This window comes from Cherax quadricarinatus, chromosome 47, assembly GCF_038502225.1.
Source record: "Cherax quadricarinatus isolate ZL_2023a chromosome 47, ASM3850222v1, whole genome shotgun sequence".
Classification (NCBI taxonomy): domain Eukaryota; kingdom Metazoa; phylum Arthropoda; class Malacostraca; order Decapoda; family Parastacidae; genus Cherax; species Cherax quadricarinatus.
This window is the reverse complement of record NC_091338.1, coordinates 10,969,374-10,986,870: the sequence shown is the minus strand read 5'-3', so window position 1 is coordinate 10,986,870 and position 17,497 is coordinate 10,969,374. Positions and strand designations below refer to the sequence as shown.

General features: G+C 41.2%; 1 protein-coding gene across 1 annotated transcript in view; it reads left to right on the top strand.

The window, feature by feature from the left end:
- The window catches only part of LOC128696511 (43 kDa receptor-associated protein of the synapse), a 519,541-nt gene that overhangs the window by 322,531 nt on the left and 179,513 nt on the right, over positions 1-17,497 (top strand). The window contains exon 4 of the mRNA XM_053787791.2: positions 9,590-9,887. Coding sequence (XP_053643766.2) covers positions 9,590-9,887 — 298 coding nt within the window. The remainder of the gene's footprint in view (positions 1-9,589; positions 9,888-17,497) is intronic.

Below are 17,497 nucleotides of genomic sequence, written 5' to 3'. Positions count from 1 at the left end.
TGTGGTGGTGGTGGTGTGGTACTGGTGGTGGTGTGGTAGTGGTGGCATTGTGGTAGTGGTGGCGTTGTGGTAGTGGTGGTGGTGGTCGTCTTCGTGGTGTGGTAGTGGTGGTGCAGTGGTGGTGGTGGTGGTGGGTGTAGTGGTGTGGTAAGGGTGGTTAATATGTAGCGGTGTGGTGGTTGGCTGCTGGTGCTGTGGTAGTGGTGTGGTGGCAGTGGGTATTACGCTTTTTACTGCGTAATATAAATAAATATCCTGGCTCCTAGGGGTAAACAACCTGACTAGTCTAAGGGCATTTAAATTACTCCACAAATTAACCTAGGGTCAGCTTGTACCTTCACATTAAATGTGGAGTCAGTAGTTACTAACAGAAAGAGCACACAAAGTAACATATATAAAAATATATTATAGATATAGTACATACTACCTACTCTACATACAAAATCACCACACACCAGTACACACATACCCAGTACTCACATTAACTCACTAGTACACTGCTATTAGTGGGTAAAAACATTTATAAAGAGGGAGGGTCCATGACCCCCTCCCTTCTGCCGGTCTCTTAACCTGCCTGGAAGTGACTCCACGAGTACTCTTGACTATACAGGCCCCTGCACACTAGGGTCTTACAAGTAAACACGAGAGCACTAAAACCAATAATCTTTGGCACAAATTTCCCCAAGCTGACCATCCCTACTCACACAAACACCAAACCTGGACGTCTTAGGACATGTTACTCCAGCTGCTCTGCTTCTCGTACTGACTCAAAATCACACCTCACCTGCTCTGTCCTGGCTACTGTGACTCACCAGGAATAACAGCGTCTGGTTTCACAACAAATCCCGTAAACTGACATTATATATGGAGCGTTTTTTATACACATTTTATATAATACAGTGCATAATACCCCCTCCCCTAGACCACCGGTCTCAGCTAGCTGGAACCACTCGGCTGCAGTTAGTCATCGGAAAAAAAAACGGGAAAATAATCGTAGGTCTGGGAAACACAAAATTCACCAGAAATAAGAAAACTGCAGTAAGCACTGTCTTGGTGCAATTTACTTTAACATAGAAAAATAAAATGAACATTTAACATTTTAAAGCTTATATTAACCCTACAATGAACTCTGCTATTCCGCAGATGTGTGAAACTCGTTTAACGCAAAAGTGATCAGGTTTTACGCCAAATGAGCCCACAGTCATGCTTTATAGCAGTATTCTTAAATTTAAACTAGGAAAATGCACCATCACATGGAGCATTTTTTATACACATTTTATAAAACACTGCGTAATAGTGTTGTTGTTGTTGTTGTTATTGTTGTTGTATAAGTCATCCTCAGGATAGGTCATTCTAGCACTAGTTAAGTGTTGGTTCCAAGGTCACTACAGTATCCAGACGCTAGACGTTTCCAGATTATTATTATTATTATAATCAAGGGGGAAGCGCTAAACCCGGAGGATTATACAGCGCCTGGGGGGGGGATGTGGAAGGCATTCAGGCTTAATTCGGGGAACTGGAGCACAGATCCAATTCCCTAAATCAAGAGCCCCTCACCAACATCAAGGAACCTTCCTTGAGGGGTGACGTTTCCAGAGTCATGACTGAACTACCAGACCAGTCTCCTCTACACCAGCTCTGTCTTTAAGTGCTCCTCCTCTCTACACTCTTTTATTATTATTATTATTATTATTTATCCAGAAGAGAATACGTTTAAGAAGACTTAAACATATTTAAAATATTAAAGTAAGAGTATAAAGTAAACATTACTGTTGAGAACAACTTTTATCCTGACGGATGATGAAACAAAGTGTTAAACGATGCCAAGATTATTATACGTAGTTACAATTACTTATACAGTATGACCCTGGAAGGCACTCTGAGGAGAGGATTAATATTACTTTTATTAGTATAAAAACTAAGCGATATACCCGCAAGGGTCATGCAGCTCGGAAGAGAGGACCGAGCAAGCTTCAACATTACTGATGTGATGTAGGTATTAAATGTTGTTAATTTAACCTGTGGTGGTATAACTCTGACATGTAATGTAACTTGAGTTACATTACATGTCAGAGTTACGTCTTAGCTTTCATTATAAGGCTAATAGTTATTTTATTTCTTATTTATTTTTTGAGTTAGATTACATGTCAGGGTCTCGTTCAGGGGCCCCTAAACTTTTCAACTCATCCACACCTTCATGAAGTTCCAGGTTGTTCATCCACACCTTCATGAAGTTCCAGGTTGTTCATCCACACCTTCATGAAGTTCCAGGTTGTTCATCCACACCTTCATGAAGTTCCAGGTTGTTCATCCACACCTTCATGAAGTTCCAGGTTGTTCATCCACACCTTCATGAAGTTCCAGGTTGTTCATCCACACCTTCATGAAGTTCCAGGTTGTTCATCCACACCTTCATGAAGTTCCAGGTTGTTCATCCACACCTTCATGAAGTTCCAGGTTGTTCATCCACACCTTCATGAAGTTCCAGGTTGTTCATCCACACCTTCATGAAGTTCCAGGTTGTTCATCCACACCTTCATGAAGTTCCAGGTTGTTCATCCACACCTTCATGAAGTTCCAGGTTGTTCATCCACACCTTCATGAAGTTCCAGGTTGTTCATCCACACCTTCATGAAGTTCCAGGTTCTTCATCCACACCTTCATGAAGTTCCAGGTTCTTCATCCACACCTTCATGAAGTTCCAGGTTGTTCATCCACACCTTCATGAAGTTCCAGGTTGTTCATCCACACCTTCATGAAGTTCCAGGTTGTTCATCCACACCTTCATGAAGTTCCAGGTTGTTCATCCACTCCTTCATGAAGTTCCAGGTTGTTCATCCACACCTTCATGTAGTTCCAGGTTGTTCATCCACACCTTCATGAAGTTCCAGGTTGTTCATCCACACCTTCATGAAGTTCCAGGTTGTTCATCCACACCTTCATGAATTTCCAGGTTCTTCATCCACACCTTCATGAAGTTCCAGGTTGTTCATCCACACCTTCATGAAGTTCCAGGTTGTTCATCCACACCTTCATGAAGTTCCAGGTTGTTCATCCACACCTTCATGAAGTTCCAGGTTGTTCATCCACACCTTCATGAAGTTCCAGGTTGTTCATCCACACCTTCATGAAGTTCCAGGTTGTTCATCCACACCTTCATGAACCTTCAGATTGTTCATTATTCCCCAGACATTTATCATATAAAAATAATTAAATAAATGGTGCTTTAACTAATAATACTACGAATAATAATAATAATAATAATAATAATAATAATAATAATAATAATAATAATAATAATAATAATAATAATAATAATAATTTCATAAAAAATTTCATAAAAGAGAAGAAGAAAAACTTTATAAAACTGGGATGCTTGAATGTGCGTGGATGTAGTGCGGATGACAAGAAACAGATGATTGCTGATGTTACGAATGAAAAGAAGTTGGATGTCCTGGCTCTAAGCGAAACAAAGCTGAAGGGGGTAGGGGAGTTTCGGTGGGGGGGAAATAAATGGGATTAATCTGGAGTATCTGAGAGAGTTAGAGCAAAGGAAGGGGTAGCAGTAATGTTGAATGATCAGTTATGGAAGGAGAAAAGAGAATATGAATGTGTAAATTCAAGAATTATGTGGATTAAAGTAAAGGTTGGATGCGAAAAGTGGGTCATAATAAGTGTGTATGCACCTGGAGAAGAGAGGAATGCAGAGGAGAGAGAGAGATTTTGGGAGATGTTAAGTGAATGTATAGGAGCCTTTGAACCAAGTGAGAGAGTAATTGTGGTAGGGGACCTGAATGCTAAAGTAGGAAAAACTTTTAGAGAGGGTGTGGTAGGTAAGTTTGGGGTGCCAGGTGTAAATGATAATGGGAGCCCTTTGATTGAACTTTGTATAGAAAGGGGTTTAGTTATAGGTAATACATATTTTAAGAAAAAGAGGATAAATAAGTATACAAGATATGATGTAGGGCGAAATGACAGTAGTTTGTTGGATTATGTATTGGTAGATAAAAGACTGTTGAGTAGACTTCAGGATGTACATGTTTATAGAGGGGCCACAGATATATCAGATCACTTTCTAGTTGTAGCTACACTGAGAGTAAAAGGTAGATGGGATACAAGGAGGATAGAAGCATCAGGGAAGAGAGAGGTGAAGGTTTTTAAACTAAAAGAGGAGGCAGTTAGGGTAAGATATAAACAGCTATTGGAGGATAGATGGGCTAATGAGAGCATAGGCAATGGGGTCGAAGAGGTATGGGGTAGGTTTAAAAATGTAGTGTTAGAGTGTTCAGCAGAAGTTTGTGGTTACAGGATAGTGGGTGCGGGAGGGAAGAGGAGCGATTGGTGGAATGATGATGTAAAGAGAGTAGTAAGGGAGAAAAAGTTAGCATATGAGAAGTTTTTACAAAGTAGAAGTGATGCAAGGAGGGAAGAGTATATGGAGAAAAAGAGAGAGGTTAAGAGAGTGGTGAAGCAATGTAAAAAGAGAGCAAATGAGAGAGTGGGTGAGATGTTATCAACAAATTTTGTTGAAAATAAGAAAAAGTTTTGGAGTGAGATTAACAAGTTAAGGAAGCCTAGAGAACAAATGGATTTGTCAGTAAAAAATTGGAGAGGAGAGTTATTAAATGGAGAGTTAGAGGTATTGGGAAGATGGAGGGAATATTTTGAGGAATTGTTAAATGTTGATGAAGATAGGGAAGCTGTGATTTCGTGTATAGGGCAAGGAGGAATAACATCTTGTAGGAGTGAGGAAGAGCCAGTTGTGAGTGTGGGGAAGTTCGTGAGGCAGTAGGTAAAATGAAAGGGGGTAAGGCAGCCGGGATTGATGGGATAAAGATAGAAATGTTAAAAGCAGGTGAGGATATAGTTTTGGAGTGGTTGGTACAATTATTTAATAAATGTATGGAAGAGGGTAAGGTACCTAGGGATTGGCAGAGAGCATGCATAGTTCCTTTGTATAAAGGCAAAGGGGACAAAAGAGAGTGCAAAAATTATAGGGGGATAAGTCTGTTGAGTATTACTGGTAAAGTGTATGGTAGAGTTATTATTGAAAGAATTAAGAGTAAGACGGAGAATAGGATAGCAGATGAACAAGGAGGCTTTAGGAAAGGTAGGGGATGTGTGGACCAGGTGTTTACAGTGAAACATATAAGTGAACAGTATTTAGATAAGGCTAAAGAGGTCTTTGTGGCATTTATGGATTTGGAAAAGGCGTATGACAGGGTGGATAGGGGGGCAATGTGGCAGATGTTGCAGGTGTATGGTGTAGGAGGTAGGTTACTGAAAGCAGTGAAGAGTTTTTACGAGGATAGTGAGGCTCAAGTTAGAGTATGTAGGAAAGATGGAAATTATTTCCCAGTAAAAGTAGGCCTTAGACAAGGATGTGTGATGTCACCGTGGTTGTTTAATATATTTATAGATGGGGTTGTAAGAGAAGTAAATGCGAGGGTCTTGGCAAGAGGCGTGGAGTTAAAAGATAAAGAATCACACATAAAGTGGGAGTTGTCACAGTTGCTCTTTGCTGATGACACTGTGCTTTTGGGAGATTCTGAAGAAAAGCTGCAGAGATTGGTGGATGAATTTGGTAGGGTGTGCAAAAGAAGAAAATTAAAAGTGAATACAGGAAAGAGTAAGGTAATGAGGATAACAAAAAGATTAGGTGATGAAAGATTGGATATCAGATTGGAGGGAGAGAGTATGGAGGAGGTGAATGTATTCAGATATTTGGGAGTGGACGTGTCAGCGGATGGGTCTATGAAAGATGAAGTGAATCATAGAATTGATGAGGGGAAAAGGGTGAGTGGTGCACTTAGGAGTCTGTGGAGACAAAGAACTTTGTCCTTGGAGGCAAAGAGGGGAATGTATGAGAGTATAGTTTTACCAACGCTCTTATATGGGTGTGAAGTATGGGTGATGAATGTTGCAGCGAGAAGAAGGCTGGAGGCAGTGGAGATGTCATGTCTGAGGGCAATGTGTGGTGTGAATATAATGCAGAGAATTCGTAGTTTGGAAGTTAGGAGGAGGTGCGGGATTACCAAAACTGTTGTCCAGAGGGCTGAGGAAGGGTTGTTGAGGTGGTTCGGACATGTAGAGAGAATGGAGCGAAACAGAGTGACTTCAAGAGTGTATCAGTCTGTAGTGGAAGGAATGCGGGGTAGGGGTCGGCCTAGGAAAGGTTGGAGGGAGGGGGTAAAGGAGGTTTTGTGTGCGAGGGGCTTGGACTTCCAGGAGACATGCGTGAGCGTGTTTGATAGGAGTGAATGGAGACAAATGGTTTTTAATACTTGACGTGCTGTTGGAGTGTGAGCAAAGTAACATTTATGAAGGGGTTCAGGGAAACCGGCAGCCCGGACTTGAGTCCTGGAGATGGGAAGTACAGTGCCTGCACTCTGAAGGAGGGGTGTTAATGTTGCAGTTTAAAAACTGTAGTGTAAAGCACCCTTCTGGCAAGACAGTGATGGAGTGAATGATGGTGAAAGTTTTTCTTTTTCGGGCCGCCCTGCCTTGGTGGGAATCGGCCAGTGTGATAATAAAAATAAAATAAAGGTAATATTTAAATTATAAAAACATAAGATTCAGCATAGTCTTTTATAATGGGAAGGACGCATTTGATGATCATCAACAAGGTCACTGATATTTGGTTGGTGATTGTTGAGTTTTAGTGGTAAGTCACAACGCTCTTCCAGGTTCAGTCTGTTCCTCTGCTTGGTTAGCATTGCATTGCGTGGTTAAAACCAGGTTCAACTATGTACTGACCCCCTTTTGTTCCCCACGCTGGGGATCCTTGATCTATATAGACACTGATAAGTTACTATTATGTACAGATATACATGAGGTTGTAGCCCAACCAATTTCAGTCTTCACCAAGGGATAATATAAATAATATATTGGGTGGACACTGTGTGTGTGTGTGTGTGTGTGTGTGTGTGTGTGTGTGTGTGTGTATGTTAGAGTGTAGGTGTTACCTACGACCTGCCTAAGCTGCTTAACGATACTGATTACTCTTAGGTGAGTACTAATACTTCCCTCGAGTTCTAATCCAACAACTACTGCCATGCAGAAGTGAGGATGAAGTTCCTATAAACTTCTACAATGAAGGTAACACTGAGTTAAGGATACTGGCAACACACACTACATAGACAGGCTGAGTGTCTGATAACATTCTCAACACAAGCACCGTAGACAGGAGCCTATTATTGACTCTAATACTAAAATACAGAATGACTTTCTACTTATCAGTACTTAGTAAAAGACATCAAAATAAACCCTCCCCTCCCCCCCCCTCCGCCTCCTACCTTCAAGGACTAGGGGGGGGGGGGGAGCTTGGAACAATGTCTCCTCAGTCCTAAATGCTGGGAATGGGTTCATTAACTTTGGTCATAAGATACATAAACATGACAGTTTTTCAAAGAACGTGGTCATCGCTACCATACATAACTGTTGAAAATTTGAAGTTGATTGAATGAGGCGCTCTCGAGTTATGAGTGAAACAAAAAAAACGAAACTTGGAGGAAAATCAGGCATACTCTTAAAGGTCTCCCGTCAGTGTTACCTGATTAACCAATTACCAGCAAGTCCCGCTTTACAGCGCTTACCTTTACAGCATTTCGCTAAGACAGTGGTTTTCAATTACACCCATTCTTCATTTATGCAGACTTCCTACATAAATATATTCAACACTCACATAAGTTAAGAATGACAATATTTTAAGGTAAGTAATGTATGTACTATGTATGAGTTTTTAAGGCCTAGCTTTATTGCATTTGAAAGTGAAAAAAAGGTTATGATTCACTTTAGAGCGATTTTCGCTTTACAGCAGTAGTCCGGAAGCTAATCTGTTGCATAAGCGGGGTCCTCCTGTAATAGGCAAGAGAAGCAATAGAGTCTACCAACATTTAAACATAAAAAGTTCTTACGCATAATAGTAACGTCGACTGAAAGGTTTGTTACAAAAGCACGTCCACTATCCTACCTCCACACACACAAATTCTGACAATAATGTGTAAGATGCAATAAAAAATATCCCCATAACTAAATATATAATTATTGCTCTGTCTTCAGCACCTCAGCTTCCAGTGTTTCAAACCAACACAGAATAAATAAATATAGAATATTTATTTTATTTTACACATGTCTTGTGTCGATGTTTAATTCCGATGCATAACATGACTTCCATAGTAACACCAGTGTCTGCTGTAGTAACACCAGTGTCTGCTGTAGTAACACCAGTGTCTGCTGTAGTAACACCAGTGTCTGCTGTAGTAACACCAGTGTCTGCTGTAGTAACACCAGTGTCTGCTGTAGTAACACTAGTGTCTGCTGTAGTAACACCAGTGTCTGCTGTAGTAACACCAGTGTCTGCTGTAGTAACACTAGTGTCTGCTGTAGTAACACCAGTGTCTGCTGTAGTAACACCAGTGTCTGTTGTAGTAACACCAGTGTCTGCTGTAGTAACACCAGTGTCTGATGTAGTAACACCAGTGTCTGCTGTAGTAACACCAGTGTCTGCTGTAGTAACACCAGTGTCTGCTGTAGTAACACCAGTGTCTGCTGTAGTAAAACCAGTGTCTGCCGTAGTAACACAAGTGTCTGCTGTAGTAACACCAGTGTCTGATGTAGTAACACCAGTGTCTGCTGTAGTAACACCAGTGTCTGATGTAGTAACACCAGTGTCTGATGTAGTAACACCAGTGTCTGATGTAGTAACACCAGTGTCTGCTGTAGTAACACCAATGTCTGCCGTAGTAACACCAGTGTCTGCTGTAGTAAAACCAGTGTCTGCTGTAGTAAAACCAGTGTCTGCTGTAGTAACACCAGTGTCTGCCGTAGTAACACCAATGTCTGCCATAGTAACACAAGTGTCTGCCATAGTAACACCAGTATCTGTCATAGTAACACAAGTGTCTTCCGTAGTAATACCAGTGTATGCCGATGTAACACCAGTGTCTGTCGTAACACCAGTGTCTGCTGTAGTAACACCAGTGTCTGCCGTAGTAACACCAGTGTCTGTCATAGTAACACAAGTGTCTGCCATAATAACACCAGTGTCTGCCGTTGTAACACCAGTGTCTGCCGTTGTAACACTAGTGTCTACCGTTGTAACACCAGTGTTTGCCGTTGTAACACCAGGGTCTACCGTTATAACACTATTGTCTGTTGTAGTAACACTAGTGTCTGCCGTTGTAACACCAGTGCCTGCAATTGTAACACTAGTATCAGCCGTTGTAACACCAGTGTCTGCCGTTGTAACACCAGTGTCTGCCGTAGTAACACCAGTGTCTGCCGTAGTTTCACCAGTGTCTGCCGTTGTAACAAAAGCGTCTGCCGTAGTAACACCAATGTCTGCCTTTGTAACCTCAGTGTCTGATGTAGTAACACCAGTGTCTGCCGTTGTAACACCAGTGTCTGCCATAGTAACACCGGTGTCTGCCGTAGTAACACCGGTGTCTGCCGCTGTAACACCAGTGTCTGCCGTAGTAACACCGGTGTCTGCCGTAGTAACACCAGTGTCTGCCGTAGTAACACCAGTGTCTGCCGTAGTAACACCGGTGTCTGCCTTAGTAACACCAGTGTCTCTTTCTCTCTACAGCCTCTTGCTCAGCGTCATGTCCTCCAACGGTACCTGCCACGCCCACGCGATCACCACGCCCGCCCTTACGCCCACCTCTAGGGGCGCCCCTTGCCCCGCCTCCACCGCCGCCAGCCTCCACGCACACGCCCGTGGGTGGTGTGGGCGGTGGGGGCGTGGTGGGCGGGGGTGGGTTCCAGTGTGAGTGCCTGGAGGATCGACCTATGAATCGCTGGGAACCCGGGGTGTTTGACATGTGGTGTAACTCTTGTACCAAGAAGCGCCGGGAGTCCTCTGTCTGGAGCTCTCTTGACCTCAGGTAAGAACCTCTACCTCCATCTACCTCTACCTAGGGCTGCCTCCACCTCAGTGTATCTCTACCTCTCTCTTCCTACACCTTCCTCTGCCTCTACCTCTCTCTCTACTTTGTATTGTTGAGGGTATTACTGTATTTCATTTTACTGTAATCGGCGGTATACAGTAAGGTAAGGTAATGTAAAGTAAGGTAAAGTAAGGTAATGTAAAGTAAGGTAAGGTAAGGGAATGTAAAGTAAGGTAAGGTAAGGTAAGGTAAAGTAAGGTAAGGTAAGGTAAGGTAAGGTAATGTAAAGTAAGGTAAAGTAAGGTAATGTAAAGTAAGGTAAGGTAATGTAAAGTAAGGTAAGGTTAGGTAATGTAAAGTAAGGTAAGGTAAGGTAAGGTAAAGTAAGGTAAGGTAAGGTAAGGTAAGGTAATGTAAAGTAAGGTAAGGTTAGGTAATGTAAAGTAAGGTAAGGTAAGGTAATGTAAAGTAAGGTAAAGTAAGGTAATGTAAAGTAAGGTAAGGTAAGGTAATGTAAAGTAAGGTAAGGTTAGGTAATGTAAAGTAAGGTAAGGTAAGGTAAGGTAAAGTAAGGTAAGGTAAGGTAAGGTAATGTAATGTAAAGTAAGGTAAGGTTAGGTAATGTAAAGTAAGGTAAGGTTAGGTAATGTAAAGTAAGGTAAGGTTAGGTAATGTAAAGTAAGGTAAGGTTAGGTAATGTAAAGTAAGGTAAGGTTAGGTAATGTAAAGTAAGGTAAGGTAAGGTAATGTAAAGTAAGGTAAGGTTAGGTAATGTAAAGTAAGGTAAGGTTAGGTAATGTAAAGTAAGGTAAGGTAAGGTAATGTAAAGTAAGGTAAGGTAAGGTAATGTAAAGTAAGGTAAGGTTAGGTAATGTAAAGTAAGGTAAGGTAAGGTAATGTAAAGTAAGGTAAGGTTAGGTAATGCAAAGTAAGGTAAAGTAAGGTAATGTAAAGTAAGGTAAGGTTAGGTAATGTAAAGAAAGGTAAGGTTAGGTAATGTAAAGTAAGGTAAGGTAAGGTAATGTAAAGTAAGGTAAGGTTAGGTAATGCAAAGTAAGGTAAGGTAAGGTAAGGTAATGTCAGGTCAAGTAATGTAAGGGTAAGGTAAGTTAAGGTCAGGTAAGGTAATGTCAGGCAAGGTTAGGTCAGGTAAGGTAATGTCAGGCAAGGTTAGGTCAGGTAAGGTAAGGTAAAATAAGGTCAGGTAAGATCAGGTTCTTATACTTCGTTTTCTGTTCGTGTTTGTAGCAGGCATGACTGAGGTAGTGTTTCCTGATCAAACTGTGTACTCTCTGAGTCTCACTACCACACTAACGCTTCAAACCCAATATATAATGAACGACTCTCCGTGCTATTAACCCTTGAGGAATAAGACACATGTTCAACACCTGGCCATCTTTATTAAGAGACGTTTCGCCCGACAGCGGCTTCATCGAACTAATATACAGCCTTGAGACTGTAGACATGGTAGACGTAGCGGAAGAAGGGGAGAGATGTAGCAGTTGCAGCAGTGATCACAGTGGGCGTGGCCCCACTACTAGAAGTGTGTATTAAATATTTCCTAAGCATGAATACAATACACTGCACAAATACATTTCAAAAGTATATTATGTACAACATCAATACATTTTAGGAACACAAACACGAGATAAGACACAAAAATACAACAGAGGAAGCTTAATACAATACGTACAACACACTTATTTTATTAATGAAAAAGTACTAAACCCGTTAGCGTTCTAGAGAACAACATTACATCACTACAGTCTTAGGTTACAGCAACATTACAGCACTACAGTCTTAGGTTACAGCAACATTACATCACTACAGTCTTAGGTTACAGCAACATTACAGCACTACAGTCTTAGGTTACAGCAACATTACAGCACTACAGTCTTAGGTTACAGCAACATTACAGCACTACAGTCTTAGGTTACAGCAACATTACAGCACTACAGTCTTAGGTTACAGCAACATTACAGCACTACAGTCTTAGGTTACAGCAACATTACAGCACTACAGTCTTAGGTTACAGCAACATTACAGCACTACAGTCTTAGGTTACAGCAACATTACAGCACTACAGTCTTAGGTTACAGCAACATTACAGCACTACAGTCTTAGGTTACAGCAACATTACAGCACTACAGTCTTAGGTTACAGCAACATTACAGCACTACAGTCTTAGGTTACAGCAACATTACAGCACTACAGTCTTAGGTTACAGCAACATTACAGCACTACAGTCTTAGGTTACAGCAACATTACGGCACTACAGTCTTAGGTTACAGCAACATTACAGCACTACAGTCTTAGGTTACAGCAACATTACAGCACTACAGTCTTAGGTTACAGCAACATTACGGCACTACAGTCTTAGGTTACAGCAACATTACAGCACTACAGTCTTAGGTTACAGCAACATTACAGCACTACAGTCTTAGGTTACAGCAACATTACAGCACTACAGTCTTAGGGTTACAGCAACATTACGGCACTACAGTCTTAGGTTACAGCAACATTACAGCACTACACTTAGGTTACAGCAACATTACAGCACTACAGTCTTAGGTTACAGCACTACACTTAGGTTACAGCAACATTACAGCACTACAGTCTTAGGTTACAGCAACATTACGGCACTACAGTCTTATTACAGCAACATTACAGCACTACAGTCTTAGGTTACAGCAACATTACAGCACTACAGTCTTAGGTTACAGCAACATTACAGCACTACAGTCTTAGGTTACAGCAACATTACAGCACTACAGTCTTAGGTTACAGCAACATTACGGCACTACAGTCTTAGGTTACAGCAACATTACAGCACTACAGTCTTAGGTTACAGCAACATTACAGCACTACAGTCTTAGGTTACAGCAACATTACAGCACTACAGTCTTAGGTTACAGCAACATTACAGCACTACAGTCTTAGGTTACAGCAACATTACGGCACTACAGTCTTAGGTTACAGCAACATTACAGCACTACAGTCTTAGGTTACAGCAACATTACAGCACTACAGTCTTAGGTTACAGCAACATTACAGCACTACAGTCTTAGGTTACAGCAACATTACAGCACTACAGTCTTAGGTTACAGCAACATTAGCACTACAGTCTTAGGTTACAGCAACATTACAGCACTACAGTCTTAGGTTACAGCAACATTACAGCACTACAGTCTTAGGTTACAGCAACATTACAGCACTACAGTCTTAGGTTACAGCAACATTACAGCACTACAGTCTTAGGTTACAGCAACATTACAGCACTACAGTCTTAGGTTACAGCAACATTACAGCACTACAGTCTTAGGTTACAGCAACATTACAGCACTACAGTCTTAGGTTACAGCAACATTACAGCACTACAGTCTTAGGTTACAGCAACATTACAGCACTACAGTCTTAGGTTACAGCAACATTACAGCACTACAGTCTTAGGTTACAGCAACATTACAGCACTACAGTCTTAGGTTACAGCAACATTACAGCACTACAGTCTTAGGTTACAGCAACATTACAGCACTACAGTCTTAGGTTACAGCAACATTACAGCACTACAGTCTTAGGTTACAGCAACATTACAGCACTACAGTCTTAGGTTACAGCAACATTACAGCACTACAGTCTTATTACAGCAACATTACACTACAGTCTTAGGTTACAGCAACATTACAGCACTACAGTCTTAGGTTACAGCAACATTACAGCACTACAGTCTTAGGTTACAGCAACATTACAGCACTACAGTCTTAGGTTACAGCAACATTACAGCACTACAGTCTTAGGTTACAGCAACATTACAGCACTACAGTCTTAGGTTACAGCAACATTACGGCACTACAGTCTTAGGTTACAGCAACATTACAGCACTACAGTCTTAGGTTACAGCAACATTACAGCACTACAGTCTTAGGTTACAGCAACATTACAGCACTACAGTCTTAGGTTACAGCAACATTACAGCACTACAGTCTTAGGTTACAGCAACATTACAGCACTACAGTCTTAGGTTACAGCAACATTACAGCACTACAGTCTTAGGTTACAGCAACATTACAGCACTACAGTCTTAGGTTACAGCAACATTACAGCACTACAGTCTTAGGTTACAGCAACATTACAGCACTACAGTCTTAGGTTACAGCAACATTACAGCACTACAGTCTTAGGTTACAGCAACATTACAGCACTACAGTCTTAGGTTACAGCAACATTACAGCACTACAGTCTTAGGTTACAGCAACATTACAGCACTACAGTCTTAGGTTACAGCAACATTACAGCACTACAGTCTTAGGTTACAGCAACATTACAGCACTACAGTCTTAGGTTACAGCAACATTACAGCACTACAGTCTTAGGTTACAGCAACATTACAGCACTACAGTCTTAGGTTACAGCAACATTACAGCACTACAGTCTTAGGTTACAGCAACATTACAGCACTACAGTCTTAGGTTACAGCAACATTACAGCACTACAGTCTTAGGTTACAGCAACATTACAGCACTACAGTCTTAGGTTGCAGCAACATTACAGCACTACAGTCTTAGGTTACAGCAACATTACAGCACTACAGTCTTAGGTTGCAGCAACATTACAGCACTACAGTCTTAGGTTACAGCAACATTACAGCACTACAGTCTTAGGTTGCAGCAACATTACAGCACTACAGTCTTAGGTTACAGCAACATTACAGCACTACAGTCTTAGGTTACAGCAACATTACAGCACTACAGTCTTAGGTTGCAGCAACATTACAGCACTACAGTCTTAGGTTACAGCAACATTACAGCACTACAGTCTTAGGTTACAGCAACATTACAGCACTACAGTCTTAGGTTACAGCAACATTACAGCACTACAGTCTTAGGTTACAGCAACATTACAGCACTACAGTCTTAGGTTACAGCAACATTACAGCACTACAGTCTTAGGTTACAGCAACATTACAGCACTACAGTCTTAGGTTACAGCAACATTACAGCACTACAGTCTTAGGTTACAGCAACATTACAGCACTACAGTCTTAGGTTACAGCAACATTACAGCACTACAGTCTTAGGTTACAGCAACATTACAGCACTACAGTCTTAGGTTACAGCAACATTACAGCACTACAGTCTTAGGTTACAGCAACATTACAGCACTACAGTCTTAGGTTACAGCAACATTACAGCACTACAGTCTTAGGTTACAGCAACATTACAGCACTACAGTCTTAGGTCTTTACAGCAACATTACAGCACTACAGTCTTAGGTTACAGCAACATTACAGCACTACAGTCTTAGGTTACAGCAACATTACAGCACTACAGTCTTAGGTTACAGCAACATTACAGCACTACAGTCTTAGGTTACAGCAACATTACAGCACTACAGTCTTAGGTTACAGCAACATTACAGCACTACAGTCTTAGGTTACAGCAACATTACAGCACTACAGTCTTAGGTTACAGCAACATTACAGCACTACAGTCTTAGGTTACAGCAACATTACAGCACTACAGTCTTAGGTTACAGCAACATTACAGCACTACAGTCTTAGGATACAGCAACATTACAGCACTACAGTCTTAGGTTACAGCAACATTACAGCACTACAGTCTTAGGTTACAGCAACATTACAGCACTACAGTCTTAGGTTACAGCAACATTACAGCACTACAGTCTTAGGTTACAGCAACATTACAGCACTACAGTCTTAGGTTACAGCAACATTACAGCACTACAGTCTTAGGTTACAGCAACATTACAGCACTACAGTCTTAGGTTACAGCAACATTACAGCACTACAGTCTTAGGTTACAGCAACATTACAGCACTACAGTCTTAGGTTACAGCAACATTACAGCACTACAGTCTTAGGTTACAGCAACATTACAGCACTACAGTCTTAGGTTACAGCAACATTACAGCACTACAGTCTTAGGTTACAGCAACATTACAGCACTACAGTCTTAGGTTACAGCAACATTACAGCACTACAGTCTTAGGTTACAGCAACATTACAGCACTACAGTCTTAGGTTACAGCAACATTACAGCACTACAGTCTTAGGTTACAGCAACATTACAGCACTACAGTCTTAGGTTACAGCAACATTACAGCACTACAGTCTTAGGTTACAGCAACATTACAGCACTACAGTCTTAGGTTACAGCAACATTACAGCACTACAGTCTTAGGTTACAGCAACATTACAGCACTACAGTCTTAGGTTACAGCAACATTACAGCACTACAGTCTTAGGTTACAGCAACATTACAGCACTACAGTCTTAGGTTACAGCAACATTACAGCACTACAGTCTTAGGTTACAGCAACATTACAGCACTACAGTCTTAGGTTACAGCAACATTACAGCACTACAGTCTTAGGTTACAGCAACATTACAGCACTACAGTCTTAGGTTACAGCAACATTACAGCACTACAGTCTTAGGTTACAGCAACATTACAGCACTACAGTCTTAGGTTACAGCAACATTACAGCACTACAGTCTTAGGTTACAGCAACATTACAGCACTACAGTCTTAGGTTACAGCAACATTACAGCACTACAGTCTTAGGTTACAGCAACATTACAGCACTACAGTCTTAGGTTACAGCAACATTACAGCACTACAGTCTTAGGTTACAGCAACATTACAGCACTACAGTCTTAGGTTACAGCAACATTACAGCACTACAGTCTTAGGTTACAGCAACATTACAGCACTACAGTCTTAGGTTACAGCAACATTACAGCACTACAGTCTTAGGTTACAGCAACATTACAGCACTACAGTCTTAGGTTACAGCAACATTACAGCACTACAGTCTTAGGTTACAGCAACATTACAGCACTACAGTCTTAGGTTACAGCAACATTACAGCACTACAGTCTTAGGTTACAGCAACATTACAGCACTACAGTCTTAGGTTACAGCAACATTACAGCACTACAGTCTTAGGTTACAGCAACATTACAGCACTACAGTCTTAGGTTACAGCAACATTACAGCACTACAGTCTTAGGTTACAGCAACATTACAGCACTACAGTCTTAGGTTACAGCAACATTACAGCACTACAGTCTTAGGTTACAGCAACATTACAGCACTACAGTCTTAGGTTACAGCAACATTACAGCACTACAGTCTTAGGTTACAGCAACATTACAGCACTACAGTCTTAGGTTACAGCAACATTACAGCACTACAGTCTTAGGTTACAGCAACATTACAGCACTACAGTCTTAGGTTACAGCAACATTACAGCACTACAGTCTTAGGTTACAGCAACATTACAGCACTACAGTCTTAGGTTACAGCAACATTACAGCACTACAGTCTTAGGTTACAGCAACATTACAGCACTAGTCTTAGTCTTAGGTTGCAGCAACATTACAGCACTACAGTCTTAGGTTACAGCAACATTACAGCACTACAGTCTTAGGTTACAGCAACATTACAGCACTACAGTCTTAGGTTACAGCAACATTACAGCACTACAGTCTTAGGTTACAGCAACATTACAGCACTACAGTCTTAGGTTACAGCAACATTACAGCACTACAGTCTTAGGTTACAGCAACATTACAGCACTACAGT